This window comes from Corylus avellana, chromosome 4 (assembly GCF_965113065.1).
Source record: "Corylus avellana chromosome 4, dhCorAvel1.hap1.2, whole genome shotgun sequence".
In the NCBI taxonomy this organism is placed as follows: Eukaryota; Viridiplantae; Streptophyta; class Magnoliopsida; order Fagales; family Betulaceae; genus Corylus; species Corylus avellana.
Window position 1 is genome coordinate 8,836,696 of NC_142493.1, and position 18,215 is coordinate 8,854,910.

Sequence of the window (18,215 nt, forward strand, 5' to 3'; positions counted from 1 at the left end):
GGTGATTTGTCAGTCAACTATTGGATGCTGCAAATGGCATTGTTTGCAGATGGATTGCATAGTAGGGGCACTAAAAAAAAAAAATTTAGGCTGCCCAACCACGTGGCCGAAGGGCATGTAATTGCTTCAAATAGTCTCAGGGGCTTGGCAACTTGGATTAAATACTGAAGAAGACCTTGTTAAGTAAAGAACAGCAGCGGCACCAGTCAAAAAGATGGGAGTGGAGAAGGAAGTTTTGAGGCTTAGAACCGGTCCCAAACCTGTAGCTGGTCGGAACATCACAATTCACTGCACTGGTTTCGGTTAGTATCCCTCTCTCTGCGTCAAAAGCCCTAATCACGTAATGTTTACATAATTGTTTTTTTTTTTGGGAAATCCTCTTTCTGTTTGGTTGCTGAGAAAATGTAGGGAAAGAGAAGAGCCAACATTTTAGGTTCCATTTGATAAGATCTTTTGTAAAGACCAAAGTCCTTGGAGGTTTCCGTTTTTGATTCAGCTTTATATTTAATTTAATTTAGTTTGACTAATTTTAGTCATTTTTGTTGGCAACCGAGCTCAAATTTGGGTTTGTATTGACTATGGGATTGATTTCTTGGATTGGATTTTTCTGGTGGGTTTTCGTGGTGTAAGATTTGTAATTAATTACTAAGTTGGAGTATGTGTTTTGGAAGTTAGCGGTGTGAGAATATTTTGTGGGATTTTTCAAATCCGAGAGGTATCATCATTTGTTCTTTTTCAATAGGCTAAATTTTTGTTCCTTTTTTTTTTTTCATAAAATTATGAAGGATCATTTTTTTTTTTTAATCCATCAACAAATTAATTGAATTACTCATGTAGTTAGTGGGAGGATAACGTGGTAAGATTATAATCGACTGTGACATTCATGATTGATGGACAAAAGGACAACATTGACAAATTGGAACTTTTTAAATTTCGAGGACGAAAATGGATGTTGGGCCTGATCTCAAGGACTAAATATGTATTTCAGCCTTTATTTTTATTATGTAGGTGGGATTCTTCAACTAAGTTGTATGAGTTAAGTCTCTCTACCATAATTTGTTTTTCTCAATTCATTTGGTAATTTTTTACTTTTTCATTCGAATAGAAGCACATCCTCCATCACCTCCTTTGGGTTCCCCTATTTCGTCATTGTTGGTTCTGCCATATGTTTGTTTCAAAAGAAATTAAGCTACTTGATGCCATTCCGAGACATTTTGTGTTTAATTATTATTGTTGTTTATTTTGGTATGTGAATTAGGGTTCTCTTTTCTGTAAGAAAAACACCAACTAATTTGTAGAATAGGATGATGAGAGGTCTATTTGTAGTTTTGCTGTTTCTCCTGCCCTTTAATGTTCTCTTTGTTGCAGGGAAAAATAACAATCTCTCTCAAAAGTTTGGGAGGTAAGGATTGTGCTTTTATTTTTGGTAGCCTATTTTTATTATTATCAACTAGGTATTATATTGTGCTTTTTCTATGCATTTATTTCTATTTTTAATGGGGAGTATATGTTAAGTGCAAAAATATTCATATTTTTAGCCCCTAACTTACATGTTTTAATCCTTTAGTTTTAGTTAATTAGGCCATTTTAGTTCTTTTATAAGTTTTCTTTGATTTTGTAGGTCATTGAAAGAAAAAGAAGCAATTTCAGAAGTTTTGGACTTAAAAATAGCACTTTCGGATTTTGGAAGGCTCTGGTAGAGAGATCGATCGCAGGGGAGCTGCGATCGAGCGCCCTACAGGTAAGGATAGCACATTACAAGGCAACCACGATCGAGCGCAAATACAAGGAGGATCGATCGCAGACCTTCGATCAATCGCACACGAGCTGTGATTGAGCGCACCTGTGCGTGATGGCCGAGACAGTCGCCAGCCTTAATAAGGAAAGAGCAGTTTCTAGGGTTTTGCAGCTTAGTGCGAACTAGGACTCAAACCCTTCAATTTTTAGGAGTTCTAGAGTATTCCTAAAAGCCTATAAATAGACCCTTAAGCCTCTAGAATAGATATACTTTCCAAGGAAAAGAATTGGAACTCTTCAAGTTCAAGTTTCGGGTTTATTCTTTTCCTTTCCTTTCTTTTATTTTATGAAGATGTTCAACATCAACTCTATATGTAACTAATTTATTGAGTAAGGATAGATTGAAGCCCTAGTTATGTTTAGTTGAAATATTGACGCCCTTGTGATGATCTTGTTGTGATAACTAAATTGATTAATGCCTGCATTCATGAATTCCTCATATATGTATGCTTGATCAACATATGCATGTGGTATGGATTAGTTAGTTTAATCAATTTGGATGACCGAGTCCTGGGTTTAACATAAGTAACAAAGGATATCCACACTGGATTCTTGGGTTAATCAAAATATGGAACCGGGAGTAGATACCCATGCCCTAGGCCTTATGTGTTTGTCGATTTTCACATATTTATACTTTCTTAAAAAACAACTTAGTAGACACCCATGCTAAATGCTTTAAGAAAGAAAAGAATTAGAGTAGACACTCATACTTAATTCGTTGCTTAGTAAAATCAATAGCTTAATGAGTAGACATCAATGCCCTTAGGTTGACAAACATTAGATATTCATAACATGATCAAAACATAGGCATATTGACATATTAGCTAAATATAATTAGTGGTGGATATCAAAGCCCTACCTTTTGATCATCAACTCAAAACCAATATTTGTTTATTTTACTTTTGAAATTTATTTTAAGCAAAATTTACCAATCCTCATGGGAATGACCCCGTATTTGCACACTATGCTACTATGTTGACCTCGTGCACTTGCGGGTAAAACATCAAATTATTTGCCTATTAATTTAGGTAGGAAATTGTGAACAACAAGTTTTTGGCGCTGTTGCCGGGGATTGTGGCAAATTTTGTTTAAAATTATTTTCCTTTAGTTGTGTTATTTTAATTTTTAATTTTGTTTTTATCAAAAATATTTTGTTGACTTTTTCTATTTTCTGTTTCAGGTTTGTGGACTAGCATTTTGTTATTGCGATCGAACGTCAGCCGAGTGCGATTGAGCACATTGCGATCGAGCGCAATTCTAGGGAGCATCCGAACCAAAAGCACTGAAGCTGCTTTGACTGAAGAAGCAACTCAATTGATGCAAGGTCGTTGATCTCAAGATTCAACCTTCATTCCACTCGATCCTGAAATTGAGCGGACAATTCGACAAAGACCTAGAGACACAGAAGAAGAGGAAGAAATTGAAAATACAATGGAAGATTTGCAAGAAAATCCACCAATAGTGCCAAGACCACTAGAGGCAAATCCACCATCGGTGCGGAGACCGATGAAGCAGGCATTCGTTCCAGCAAACCTCCATCAACCCTCAAGCATAGCATATCAACCGGAGGTGGAAGGCAGCTATTATATTTCTTCTCAAATCTTCAATGCATTGACTCACTTCAGGGGCACTGTTACTGAGGATCCAAACTTGCATCTTAAAGAGTTCTTTGATCTATGCAAGTTGCAACACGTCCAAGGCCTAACTCCAAAGAGACTTAGGTTAGTCTCTTTCCTTTCTCTTTGAAAGATAATGCTAAACTGTGGTATAATTCTTTGCCTGCAGATTCTATCCATACTTGGGAAGAATTAGCCACCAAATTTCTGAAGAAGTTTTTTCTAGCCCAAAAGACAAGAGAACTTAAAAGGGAACTTCAAATGTTCCAACAAAGAGATGGAGATCTTTTCTTTGAGGCATGGGATCACTTCAATTCATTGCTTCTAAAGTGCCCACATCACAACATCCCTCAAGATGATCAGGTACAAATTTTTTATGAAGGTTTAAATGATACTAACAAACGGATAGTTGATTCAGCTTGTGGAGAAGCACTCATGGAAAAGAGTAGTGAGGAAGCAATGGAGCTTTTTGAAACATTAAGTGAGCATTCCTAACAATCCTGCTCGAGAGGAAGGCAAGGATTAAAGAGCAAAGGCATGTATGAAGTAAACTTCAATGGGGGATCTCCAAATCAGATGGTTGCTGTGGAAAAGAAGTTAGGCATGATTGTCAAGGCTATGACTGCTCAGAAAATCTCACCTCTGCAACAGGACACACCAATCCAGGTAATTTCATTGCATCAAATATTTTGAACTCCTTCATACTTACTGTACCATTTTTCACACCTATTGTGGTATCAGCAATTCTCATAAAGGTCATAAGAAAAGACCATTTTTTTTAAAGAATGCTTTGATGTTTGCATGATCCAAGGTGTTAGTGAGCCAGTTTTTCAAGATCCACCGAAAGATCCATTGGAGACCACCCTCACCCATTGTCTCACAAGAAAGGACATTGAGCCAGAACCTGAAGATGTTACTAATGACATCATTGAAACAGTGCATCACCTTGAGCCTCTCCAAAATATTCAAGTATACTCCTCCCTTTGAAATTCTTGAGCCTACTAATACTACTCTTGTCCCTTCTATTGTCCAGGCACCAAAGTTAAAATTGAAGCAATTGCCAGAACACCTAACATATGCCTACTTAGGAGAGAACAAGACACTACCGGTCATTATTGCTGCAAATCTAAGTTGTGGGGAAGAAGAAAAGCCGTTGAGAGTTATTAGAGAACATAAAACTGCTTTAGGATGGACCATTGCTGACATCAAAGGAATAAGTCTAGCCAAGTGCATGCATCAGATCTTCCTTGAAGACAAAGCAAAGACAACCAGGGATGCACAGAGAAGACTCAATCCTCACATGAAGGAGGTAGTTAAGGCAGAGGTATTAAAACTGCTAGATGTGGGCATCATCTATCCCATCTTAGACAGTAAATGGGTTAGTCCAATCCAAGTAGTGCCAAAAAAGAGTGGGATCACAGTGGTGAAGAATGAAGATGATGAGCTGATACCTACAAGAGTAACCACTGGGTGGAGAGTATGCATTGATTACAGAAAATTGAACAAGGTCACAAGAAAAGACCATTTTTCATTACCCTTCATTGATCAAATGCTAGAGAGGTTAGCTGGCTATAGCCACTATTGTTTCTTGGATGGGTTTAGTAGCTATAATCAGATTGCAGTAGCACTAGAGGATCAGGAGAAGACCACCTTCACATGTCCTTTTGGCATATTCGCCTATAGAAGGATGCCATTTGGATTATGCAATGCTCCAGCCACATTCCAAAGATGCATGATGAGCATTTTTTCAGATATGGTGGAGAAAACCATTGAGGTATTTATGGATGACTTTAGTGTTTTTAGGTTGAGTTTCGATGAATGCGTCAACCATTTGAAGAATGTTCTCAAGAGATGTGAAGAATGCAACCTAGAGCTCAATTGGAAAAAATGTCATTTCATGGTTCAACAAGGCATTGTATTGGGTCATGCTATCTCAAGCAAGGACATTGAGGTGGATAAAGCTAAGATAGATATCATCTCCAAACTTTCCCCACCTCTAACAATGAAGGGGGTGAGGAGTTTTCTTAGACATGCCAGATTCTATAGAAGGTTCATCAAAGATTTTTTCAAGATCTCTAGACCCCTCTGTGCATTGCTAGGGATGGAGGCCAAGTTTGAATGGACTGAAGAATGCATGACTGCCTTCAACACACTGAAAAAGCTGCTCACATCTTCACCAATAATGCGGGCAGCTGATTGGAGTCTACCCTTTGAGCTCATGTGTGATGCCAGTGACTTTTCCTTGGGAGCTACCTTGGTCAAAGAATTAATAAGGTACCTCATGCCATTTATTATGTTTCTAGAACATTGAATGATGCCCAGCTAAATTATTCTACTACAGAGAAAGAATTATTACTGTTATATTTGCTTTGGAGAAGTTCAGGTTATATCTAATTGGTTCTAAGGTTATTGTATTTACTAATCATGCTGCTTTGAGATATTTGTTTGCTAAGAAAGATACAAAACCTAGACTGATCAGATGGGTACTACTACTACAAGATTTTGACCTTGAGATTAGAGACAAGAAGGGCAGTGAGAATGTGGTGGCAGATCACTTATCCAGATTACTCCATGAGGAGGAAGGAGATGAGCTCCCATTGAATGAGAATTTTCCAGATGAGCAGTTGTTTGCAGCTGATATCCAACTTCCATGGTATGCTTATATAGTGAATTATATAACTGCCCTGGTGTTTCCTCCAGGTATGTCTAGTCAAGAAAGGAAGAGGTTAATATCTATATCTAGACAATACCATTAGGATGACCCCTATTTGTTCAAATTCTGCTCTGATCAAATCATTAAAAGGTGTGTCCCAGAAGAAAAGCATTGAGTATTTTGCAGCACTGTCATCAGTTTGCTTGTGGTGGACACTTTGGGGCCAAAAGAACAGCGCTTAAGGTATTACAATCTAGTTTTTATTGGCCTAATGTGTTTAAAGATGCTTTCTTGTTTTGTAGTTCGTGTGATAGATGCCAAAGGACAGGTAACATCTCATCCAGAAATCAAATGCCACTGCAAAATATTCAAGTGGTAGAGCTCTTCAATGTTTGGGGTATTGACTTCATGGGACCATTTCCTAATTCATTCGGTTATTTATATATTCTTGTGGGTGTGGATTATGTGTCTAAATGGGTCAAGGCTGTCCCCTCAAGAACTAATGATCATAAAGTGGTTGTGAAGTTTTTGTAGGAAAATAGCTTTGCTAGATTTGGGACACCAAGGGCAATCATTAGTGATGGGGGGAGCCACTTCAACAACTATGCCTTTACCTCCGTGATAAAGAAGTATGGCATCACTCATAAGGTTGGCACTCCATACCACCCCCAAACCAGTGGTCAAGTGGAGATTAGCAACAGAGAGATCAAAGGTGTCCTTGAAAGGACAGTGAACCCCAGTAGGAAGGATTGGTCACTACACCTGAATGATGCACTATGGGCTTATAGGACTGCTTACAAGACACCTATCGGTATGTCTCCATATCGTTTGGTTTTTGGAAAGGCATGTTATCTACCAGTGGAATTGGAACACAAAGCGTACTGAGCCATCGAGAAGTTTAACTTTGACATGAAACAAGCTGGTGACAAAATGAAGTTCCAACTAAATGAACTGGAGGAATTGAGGCGTGATGCATATGAGAATGCCAAGCTCTACAAGGATAGAACAAAGGCATACCATGACAAGCAGCTGGTCAGGAAGGAGTTTCAAGTAGGCCAGAAGGTATTGATCTATAATTCAAGATTGAAACTTTTCCTTGGGAAGCTAAGTCAAGATGGTCAGGACCTTGCCTTGTTACACAAGTATTCCCTCATGGAGCTTTGGAAGTCCACAACTCACAGACCAATCAGTCATTCAAAGTAAATGGACACAGAGTGAAGCCCAACATTGAAACGAACTTTGCACCAAGAGATCAAGATTTGGCATCACAAGATTTGACACTTCAGCCCGTCCAATATACACCACCATCTGGAGCATCTACTTCTGGAAAGCATTGAGCAGGGACCACCGTCTGGTTGAAGATGTTAAACTTAGCGCTCATGAGAGGCACCTCATAGTTTATCTTTTTCTTTTGTGTTGTTTAGTGAATTTTCAGTTAATCTTTTTATTTATCTTTAGTTTTGTTCTTTTTACTTGCTTTTGTGTTTTCTTATTTTGCAGGGACAAGTGTGATTCAATTTAAGTTTGGAGGTGTGCTATGAGCGATGCTTTCCAAGACTATGTCGTCCAACTCCCGGGTACACTCTTTCCTTAATTTAGACACATTGGAGACAATGTGTCATTTAAGTTTGGGGGTATGGGCACACATGTTGTTCACACACACTTTGTCCCAATTTCATGTTATTTGTTTTGTGTGTTTGTGTTTTTTTTTTCTTCTTTTTTTGTGATATATATATATATATATATATATATATGTTCATGTTTACCCTAAAATTTTAGTTAATTTAAAAGAATTGTGGCTTGAATTCATTAGTAAGTTTGAAATTTTGAACACATGATCTGATGAGTGAATTTGTTAGTTTGGTTAATTGTTTATGACAGTTGAAAAATCACATGTTTGATCTGATCACACAAGAACATTAGCACATAATTTGTGAGGTATGACATGAGGTCTGATATGTATGTTTCGGTATCTTGGATGAAATTGGATGATTTACTAGATGGACACTTTGGCATATATATGTTCATTTAAAAAAAAAAAAAAAAAATTTGATCATCGATAGGCTTTTCACTGAGTAATTGGACCTATTGTCTCAGAGCATTAAGTGTTTACGTCAAAAGGTGAAAAATTTGAATTTGATCAATGACATGGTTAGTTTAGTTTTTTAGCCTTTTTGACTCGAGTTAGTAGGTCCTTAAGGGTGTCTCTACACTTAATGCCCTAAAACCATTTGGTTTGTGAGTCATTAACTTAACACTTGCTATATGGGTAAATTAGAAAGCTTAAGGGAACCAAACATTGTACAACCTGACAAAACAAAACAAAACAAAAAAAAAAAAAAAAAAAAAAAAAAAGGAGAGAAGAAAAAAAGAAAAGGAAATATGCCATTGTTGTTCATTCTAATAAAAATTCTAGTGAATTTTGAGATATGGAGACATTACATGTTGGAAAGATTTGGAAGACTCATAATTTTGTGTTAGTTCACTTCACACTGTTTCAAACTTGTGATGTTTTAGCATGTCCTTTGTAAGTAATTGAATTTTGAGATTCCAATTCATTGTAAAGATGGAGTTCATCTCTTTAAGCTTGCTAATAAATAAAAATAATGATCTTGAAGTGATGCTTTAATTTTTGGGATAACATGAACTGTGCATAATGTTTATGGGTAACATTTCTGAAAAACCCTCACGAGACTTCACTCGTCCTCTAGGGAATTTCTAGGGCTTTCAAAGGCTTGTTGCATATGCTAAATGCAATCATACATCCCACGAAAGATGGATTTATCTTTTTGTTCTCTGTTTTTCATTTTCATTTTTAGTTTTGCATTGCTAAGGGACTAGCAATATGTAAGTTTGGGGGTGTGTTAAGTGCTAAAATATTCATATTTTTAGCCCTTAACTTACATGTTTTAATTCTTTAGTTTTAGTTAATTAGGTCATTTTAGTTCTTTTATGAGTTTTCTTTGATTTTGTAGGTCATTGAAAGAAAAAAAAGCAATTTTAGAAGTTTTGGACTTAAAAAGAGTAATTTTGGATTTTGGACGGCTCTAGTAGAGCAATCGATCGTAAGGGATCTGAGATCGAGCGCACTACAGGCGAGGATGGCATATTACAAGGCAACCACGATCGAGCGCAAGCACAAGGAGGATCGATCGCAGACCTGCGATCGATTGGACAGGGGCTGCGATCGAGCACACCCGTGCGTGATGGCTAAGACAACTGCCAACCTTAATAAGGAAATGGCAGTTTCTAGGGTCAAACCCTTCGATTTTTAGGGGTTCTAGAGTATTCCTAAAAGCATATAAATAGATCCTTAAGCCTCTAGAATAGATATACTTTCCAATGAGAAGAATTGGAGCTCTTCAAATTCAAGTTTTGGATTTATTCTTTTCCTTTCTTTTATTTTATTTTATGAAGATGTTCAACATCAACTTTATGTGTAACTAATTTATTTAATAGGGTTAGATTAAAGCCCTAGTTATGTTTAGTTGATATTCAATATTGGCACCCTTGTGATGATCTTGTTGTGATATCTAAATTGATTAATGCCTGCATTCGTGAATTCCTCATATGTGTTTGACTGATCAACATATGCACATGGTATGGATTAGTTAGTTAAATCAATTTGGATGACCGAGTCCTGGGTTTAACATAAGTAACAAAAGATATCTACATCGGATTCTTGGGTTAATCAACATTTGGAACTGGGAGTAGACACCCATGCCCTAGGCCTCATGTGTTTGTCGATTTTCACAAATTTATGCTTTATTAAAGAACAACTTAGTAGACATCCATGCTAAATCCTTTAAGAAAGAAAAGAATTAGAGTAGACACCCATACCTTATTCGTTGCTTAGAGAAATCAATAGCTTAAGGAGTAGACACCAATGCTCTTAAGTTAACAAACATTTGATATTCATAACATGATCAAAACATTGGCATATTGATAAATTAGCTAAATATAATTAGTGGTGTATATCAAAGCCCTACATTTTTATCATTAGCAACTCAAAACCAATCTTTGTTTATTTTACTTTTGGAATTGATTTTAAGCAAAATTTAGCAATCCTCGTGGGAATGACCCCATATTTGCACACTATGCTACTATGTTGACCTTATGCATTTGCGGGAAAAACATCAAATTATTTGCCTATTAATTTAGGTAGGTAATTGTGAACAACAGTATATATGTTCATATTTGTCTCATTTAGCAGAAAGGATCCTGGACAGAAGCCATTCACCTTCAAAATCGGCCAAGGTTCAGTTATTAAAGGTAGCTGCCCCATTATATTTTATGTTCTACTATGTTGAGATTAATGTTCACATATTCCTTAAATAAAACAAAAGTAGTGACAAAGTTTAAATGTATGACCATTCAGCTGCCATTGCTGTCTTGTATGCTTTTCTTCTTTTCTATAGCCTAAAAGTCCTATAGGTACTTGGTTGCTTGTTGGAAAGATGAACATGATAATCCCAAATGTGGATAAAAGCTTTGCCTTGTTCTGTCCCAACAACCTTTATCATCCCTTTCCTCTTCTTTAATTGCTCTCTGATAATAATTGCAGATCTCATAATTTTTTTAGTGCCGGTTAGGTTGAAGGCTTAAACCTTAGGAGCAACCACGTTAATCTGTTTATATGAGAAACTAATGTTTAAACATTGTTTGAAGTTACATATTTTATTTTTGTTGGCAACATATTCCTTGAGATGGTTGATATGAAATGCTTTATTTCTATTTAAGCTTCCACTTAACATTCATCCATTACTCTTTCAGGGGATGGAAAAGTTTCTGTCTCAATGGATATATCTTTTAGATAAAGCTTCTATATAGAACATGTTCTGGTTTTACTTTATAGATTGTTTAAAGAGAATTCACTGCACTGAGGAATAAGAATAGGAAAAACCTCCAAGCCCCTATAATGGGGGGTAGAAGTGCCATTTGTCCCAAAGGCCATTGGCGAAACTTGTGAACCTACAACCTGATTTTTATTTTACCTTAATATCTCAACTTAAGGAGTTTGTCTTTTAGGGACTACTGTTTTGTATCTGTTGATAAGATGCAGATTCTGAAGTCATTAATTTACCCTTTTGAACCAATCTGCAGGATGGGATGAAGGTGTGCTGGGAATGCAAGTGGGAGAAGTTGCTCGTTTGCGGGTAATTCCTCAACTTCTGCGCTACACTTTCTGTTTCAGACTTCAATATTTCTGTGCACTTCAAATAGGATCTGAAGTTTTTCAAAGTTCAATAATGTCATCTTTGGTTGAGAGATATGGGGAAATTTTTTGGAAAGCTTTCATTATGAAGTCCGACTCTTTTGGCATATTTCACTTGTTTGTCACTGTCAATTTATTTGATGTTTTTGAGGTTATAAAATCCATATAGATTGGAAGCATATTGTTACCACCACACTCATTTGTTGCAAACTGGGAAGTCCTAAATCAAACCTTCTTTTCGTTTTATATCTTTAAAACTCAGTATGATTTGTGTCTTTGTCGGAATATTCGTCTGTTCTTGAATTTTTCTTAACTAATGCCCAAATTTTGAATCTCTCATCCCCAACTAATCTCCATATCTTAAACTCTTCGCGAATCACACTACCTCAAAAGCCGCTGATCTGCCTCACAAGATTATTGCTTTAATTTTTTGAAATCCAGGTCCCTTCCATGTCTTGTTGCCATTCATTTGGCATGCATTTTGAGTTAACTTAAAACATTACGTATCTAACATCTTGTGTTCCTGTTTAATATTTTTTCAGTGCTCTCCGGATTATGCTTATGGTTCTGGTGGGTTTCCTGCTTGGGGTATTCAACCTAACTCCGTCCTTGTTTTCGAGATTGAAGTCCTAAGCACGGAGTGACGAGTCTTAAGGCCATTGGGTAAATATTAGTAAAACCATGTGGTTTATTCTGAATAACTTGCTTTGAAAGACTAGCACGTATGAATGTTATGACATATATATGTTATATTTTGATTTGTGGAGTGTGATATAAATGTTATTTCTCGAGCTCTAGATGCTTATTTTGAGTTAATACTGAAGTCCTTATTGTGAACATATTTATTTCCTCTTAGGGTTCTTCATATATGTTCCAATGAATCTATTTTCTCAAAGCGTTTTTTAACGATCATAATATATTATGTTCACCGTTGATTTTGAAAATCAAGTGTCGATATGATATTGTGATGTGGGAGGAAAGGTGGAGATATATGAATGGATTGTGAAGAAAAAAAAAGGGTGAGATTAATGGAAGTGGTTCATTTGGGTATGTTTGGTGCAACGAAGTCAGCGCTGTGGTGGAGTGAATGAGACGACCAATCTCTCATAATCTACTTTAAAAAATGAGAAAATTACCCTTTACCCCCTCAAAGTTTGGGACCATTTTCAATTTGACCTCAAATGTTTTAATTTTTGCAATTCACCCCCCTAAACTTGCCAAACTTTTGCAATTCGACTATTCCGTCAATCAAAGCCGCTTTGACTGACAGAACAGTGATCACGTGCAACACACATGATCACTTATGGCCTTTTTATCCCTAAAATGCCCCCATCCCTTCCAAACCACCACCATCGTTTTGGTGGATCACTGGCAGTGCCAGTTCTCGCCATCCTTGACCGCGGGGTGTACGGGGTATTCTGCCCCTGGTTTCGTAGAAGTGCTGGGCATGTCCCCTTGGCAATGTGTCGTTTAAAGTAGTTGGTACCAGCAACTTTAGAACCAGTACTATATGTAAAACTTTTGCTTGCATTGCTTACAGCATGCCTGTCTACATCCAGAACTAATAGTTTCTATGGTGAAGTGCTCCCATACAATGGACTTCTTCCTTTGCTTGTTAGGCTGTCTCTGAATTTGGCAGCTCATTGTTCACTTCTGGAGTTGTTGTCATCATCTTGTTTTCATATGGGGTTGCAATTGTATGCTCATATGACGTTGCCATCGGGTGCTCATTTGAGATTGCCATTGGGTGCTCTTCTAAGATTGCCATCATGTGGTCAATGAAGATTGCCATCATGTCGTCATTTGAGATTACCAATGCATGGTCATTTGCGATTTCCATTGTGTGCTCATTTTGGGGTACCATCATTTGCTCATCTTTGGGTGCCATCATTTGCTCACTTGGGGTTGCCTTCGTCTGCTCATCTTGGGTTGCCTTCATGTGCTCATCTGGGGTTGGCATTGTTTGCTCATCTAGGGCTGCCATCGTGTGGTCATCTGGGGTGCCATGGTGTGGTCATGGTGTGGACATTTAACTTGAAATGTCCAACCGTGCGTGTTTGGAAGGGATGGGGGCATTTTAAGGATAAAAAAGCCATAAGTGATCACGTGTGTTGCATGTAAACACTGTTCCGTCAGTCAAAGCGACTTTGACTGACAGAATGGCCGATTTGCAAAAGTTTGACAAGTTTAGGGGGGTGGATTGCAAAAATTGAAATATTGGAAGTCGAATTCAAAATGAATCCAAACTTTGGGGGGGTAAAGTGTAATTTTTCCTAAAAAAATTGTCAATGTCTCCAAGGCTAGCAAAAAAAAAAAATGACCCTAACAAATTTTCAATAAGGTAAAAATATTTTTATAAATTTGGGAAAAAAAAAATAAAACTAAACAGAAAAAACCAAAAAATTTTATTAAAAAAAAACTCTTTTTAAGTTATTTATTTATTTTAGGATTTTCTTTTTTAAAAATTAATAAAGGGTATTTTGTTAAATTAACATTTTTGAATAGTTTAAGGAAGACGTTAACATAATTGATAGTCGGAGGAATATTAACAATGTTTTAGAATAGTAATTTGAAAAAGGTGTGTACTTTTCTTTTTTAATTCCTGAATTTCAAATTTTATCGATTAAGTCTTTAATATTGTTTATTTATTTTAGATAAATTTATTATTTAATCAGTTAATACCACTAAGTATCTTATATTGGGCGGGCATGTTGGATATTCTAATTGGATGTTAGTGGCTATAATTAAGTTTTTGAACATGGAAAACCAGAAACATTTGGGAAAAGGAAATTGAGAAGAGCCGAATCTCTATTTTTCAAAAGTAGAATGGTTAAAAAAAAAATGTAAAATAATTATTTTACCCTTGTAAAAGAAGGGAGCGACCCTTCTCTATTTTAAAGATATGGGTCCAAACATTTGTGGCCATATGTGACTTTATATTAGATTTTGATTACAAGTAATTATAGAAGTCATTCTTGTGTCCTTCCAAGAATGATATGGCTCTTAAAATTACTATTTGATCAAAATACAATAATATGATCAATTACAAGCCAAATGATAATTTTAAGAGACATATGTAAGGGTGTTCAAACGGTTATAACCGTCGGTTATTGGCTATAACCGACAACCGCAACCGCCTTGGGAGGTTATCGATTATTTTATAACCAGCGGTTAGCGGTTATTCAATCTAATAAACCACTTTTTTTTTTTTTTTTTTTTTGAAATGAGCTTTTGGGCTTTTTAAGTGTTTTGTACTTTTAATTTGTTATTTTTGGTCTTATTTTAAGGGTTTAAGGTCAAGATGTTCTAAAAAAGATGAAAAAAAAAAAGGGAAAAATGTAAACTCAGTCCTTATGGTTTACCTGATTTGCAATTAACTCATTGTGGTATCAAAATGAACTTAAAGGTCCCTAAAGTATGCCAAAAAAATAATTTAATCCTTACAGTCAAATTTCATTAACTGACTTAACAAATTCTAATAGTGTAAAACATTAGAGCCAATATAATTGTGATACTTGTCTTATTTAAGTTAGTGTCATACTAAGATAATTTGTTAAATTAGTGGACGGAATTTGATTGTAGAGACTAAGTTATATTTTTGGCATATCTCATGGACCTTTGAGTTCATTTTGATACCTCATGGAGTTAATTGTAAATCAGGTAAACCACAATGACTAATTTTACATTTTTCCCAAAAAAAAAAAAAAAAATGGTCAAATAAATTCTAGCCCAAAAAGGCAAAAACATGGCTTAAAAATCACACCCTAAATTCATTAATCCAAATACAAATGAAAAAAATTAAAAAGACAAATTCCAAATCTAGATACATATTACAAAATACAAACCAAATGGAAGCAAAACAATAAGCACGGTGTGGTTTTGGATGTTTTTTTTAATTGTTTATATATATATATAAAGACGGTTATCGGTTATAACTGCCTTTTCCTACTGCTAACCGCAACCACCTTAGTCAGTTAGCGATTTTTAATAACCGACTACAAAATCGGTTAGCGGTTATCAGTTATAGACGGTTATGGGTTGGCGAGTCGGTTATAAGCGACCCGCTTGAACACCCCTAATCATATCATTTTTAGAGGAATACAAAAATGATACAAGAAGCACTTGTAGCATTACTCTTTTCATTACACTTCCTCTTAGCCTAATCATTATTTTGGGTGGACTTTTATTTTTTTTCTTAATGTTTAATTTTTAAAATTTTGAAATGTTGGCCGGATATTAGGGCCCAAGATTCTGGCGGGAGGACTTAAGATAAGAGGAAGAGAGTTGAGGTTGAGCTTGTTAAAAAGAGCCCAGCTAGACTTGTCAATTGGACCCAGTCTTCCCAATGTAAGTAGGGACCACAAAGTACTCCATCATTGAATTTGAGCTCTCATTTCAACTGCAGCATTATTCAACTCGTGATTTATTTTTCCATTCAGTCTCTAGAACCTATATATTTGTCTCTTAACTCTTAACATACGAGAAAATAACTTCTTCTTTTTTTAAAAAAAAAAGGGTAACTAAGAAGCATGTGATATTAAATAAGAGTAATGTTCACATAGTTGACATGCCCCTTGGGCCATATGAAATCTCCAAAAAAATTTTAAAAATTAAAATATTACTTCTAAATTTTTTAATTTTATATTTTTAAACTTTAAATGCTAATTCCACCCCTAACGTGAATGAATGTAGAAAAGTATTGCTATATATATATATATACGTTCCTCTTCAATTTCTTCCTTTAAATATGCTCGCCATTCTCATTTCTCACCACACTCCTCCAAACCCCATTTCCATTTCTTCTTCTTCGAAGACATGGGTTTGAAAGGCTTCGTCGAAGGCGGCATTGCTTCCATAGTCGCAGGCGCTTCCACTCACCCTCTCGACCTTATCAAGGTTCGCATGCAGCTTCACGGCGAACCCACCTCCCAAATCCCGCCTATCACACTGCGCTCGCCGGAAGCTCCACCGGATATAACATGTCTATACACGTTGCTCCACCACCACCACCCCGCGTTGGACCTATCTCCATAGGCGCAAGAATCGTCCAGGCCGAAGGCATGGCCGCTCTCTTTTCCGGAGTCTCCGCCACCGTCCTCCGCCAAACGCTATACTCCACCACCCGCATGGGGCTCTACGACATTCTCAAGCGAAAATGGAGTCATAATTCGGGTTCGGACTCGGGTAATAATTTGTCCCTCACCCGCAAGATCTCCGCTGGCCTTATTGCCGGCGGTGTAGGTGCCGCGTAGGCAACTCTGCTGACGTGGCAATGGTCCGCATGCAGGCCGACGGACGCCTCCCCAAGGACTAGCACCGGAACTACAAGAGCGTGATTGACGCAATAGCTCGAATGTCAAAGCAGGAGGGAATTGGCGGCCTGTGGCGCGGCTCGGCGCTTACGGTAAACCGGGCGATGATTGTGACGGCGTCGCAGCTGGCGTCGTACGATCAAGCGAAGGAGATGATCTTCGAGAAGGGCGTGTTGGGCGACGGGATTGGAACCCACGTGGCGGCAAGCTTTGCAGCCGGGTTTGTGGCGGCGGTGGCGTCGAACCCGATCGATGTGATAAAGACAAGGGTGATGAGCATGAAGATGGAGGCGGGGGCGCCGCCGCCGCCTTACTCCTGTGCATTGGATTGCACGGTGAAGACGGTGAAGGCGGAGGGATTGATGGCTTTGTATAAGGGTTTCATCCCTACGATCTCAAGGTAGGGTCCGTTCACTGTGGTGCTCTTTGTCACACTAGAACAAGTTGTGATGAAATTAATGAGCATTTGACAACTAGGATTATTACACCAACTAAAATAAGATGCACAACACCTGATTAAAAACTATTTCTCCCAAAATCACAAAAACCCTTATTTTTCTCTCTCCCTCCCTCTCTTTCTTTCTCTCTCTCTCTCTCTCCAGCGGCGAGCTCTCTCACTCCCTTTCTCTCTCTGATCTCCCCCTCTCATCCATATCTCTCTCTCCGACGGCAGCAGAGGTCTTGCCGTTGAAGACGCCAGAGTCCAATACGCCGAAGCCCAGCCCGAAGCCGGAGACCAGACGCCAGAGCCCAAATTATTTGACACTAAAACCAGATGCAAAAAGAATGAATTTATGCACTGAAACTTATAATTTCCTGCATGATCTTAATACTGATTGTTGTGGTTCTTTTTTTTTATTATTTTTTTATTTCCTTTTACAAAAACAAAAATTTTGCCTCAACCAAACTAGATTTGTTTTCTTTGTCGGTGAGGAGAGAGAGATGGAGCATCAGAGAAATGGAGCACCGGAGAGAGAGAGAGAAAGAGAGAGCACCGGAGAGGTCTGGTCTCCGGCAACTCTGGGCTGGGCTCCAGCGTCTTCTCCGGCAGCTCTGGGCTGCACTCCGGCACCTTCAACGGCAGCTCTGGGCTGGGCTTGGCAGTGGTCACTGCTGCCGCCGGAGAGAGAGAGACAGAGAGGGAGAGAAAGAGAGAGTACGGAGAAGTGAGGAGAGAGAGAGAGAGAAAATGATGGGTTTGAGATTTTTATTTTATTATTTTTTTATTATGGGAGAATGGATTTTAATCTAGTGCTTCTCATCTCATTTGAAAGTGTGTGATTTTCCTAGTTGTCAAATACTCATTGGTGGGCACAAAGGATGTGGTTTACACCACTTCCTTATAAAAGTTATCCTCAATTAATTATAGTGAGATTATAAATTTATAATCAAATTACAGGAACAAAGATAAACAATTAATATTGCATTTTAGAAGGTTATTCTTTGATTATTTTGGAGAACACAGGGCTTGGCCCACATAGCCATAAAATTGATCCATTTATTGTCATGAGGCCTCGGCCTTTTAATGTAAGGCCCTATATTCCCATTATTAAAAAATTGAGATGGAGAAGTTTGTTTCCAGCCTTATGGGGTTTGGGATGGTTAGGCCTACTGCCACTCCA

At 37.5% G+C, this 18,215-nt stretch overlaps 1 protein-coding gene and 1 pseudogene across 1 annotated transcript; both read left to right on the forward strand.

Moving 5' to 3' along the window:
• The first annotated feature begins 214 nt into the window (after window positions 1-214).
• Window positions 215-11,944, forward strand: LOC132180002 (peptidyl-prolyl cis-trans isomerase FKBP12-like). The gene is made up of 5 exons (XM_059592838.2): window positions 215-302; window positions 1,369-1,402; window positions 10,277-10,338; window positions 11,170-11,222; window positions 11,824-11,944. Exons 1-5 carry the CDS (start codon window positions 215-217, stop codon window positions 11,923-11,925), a joined length of 339 nt encoding a protein of 112 aa, XP_059448821.2. The 3' UTR covers window positions 11,926-11,944.
• Window positions 11,945-16,096: 4,152 nt separating this feature from the next.
• Window positions 16,097-17,063, forward strand: LOC132178001 (mitochondrial uncoupling protein 5 pseudogene; annotated as a pseudogene).
• The last annotated feature ends 1,152 nt before the right edge of the window (window positions 17,064-18,215 follow it).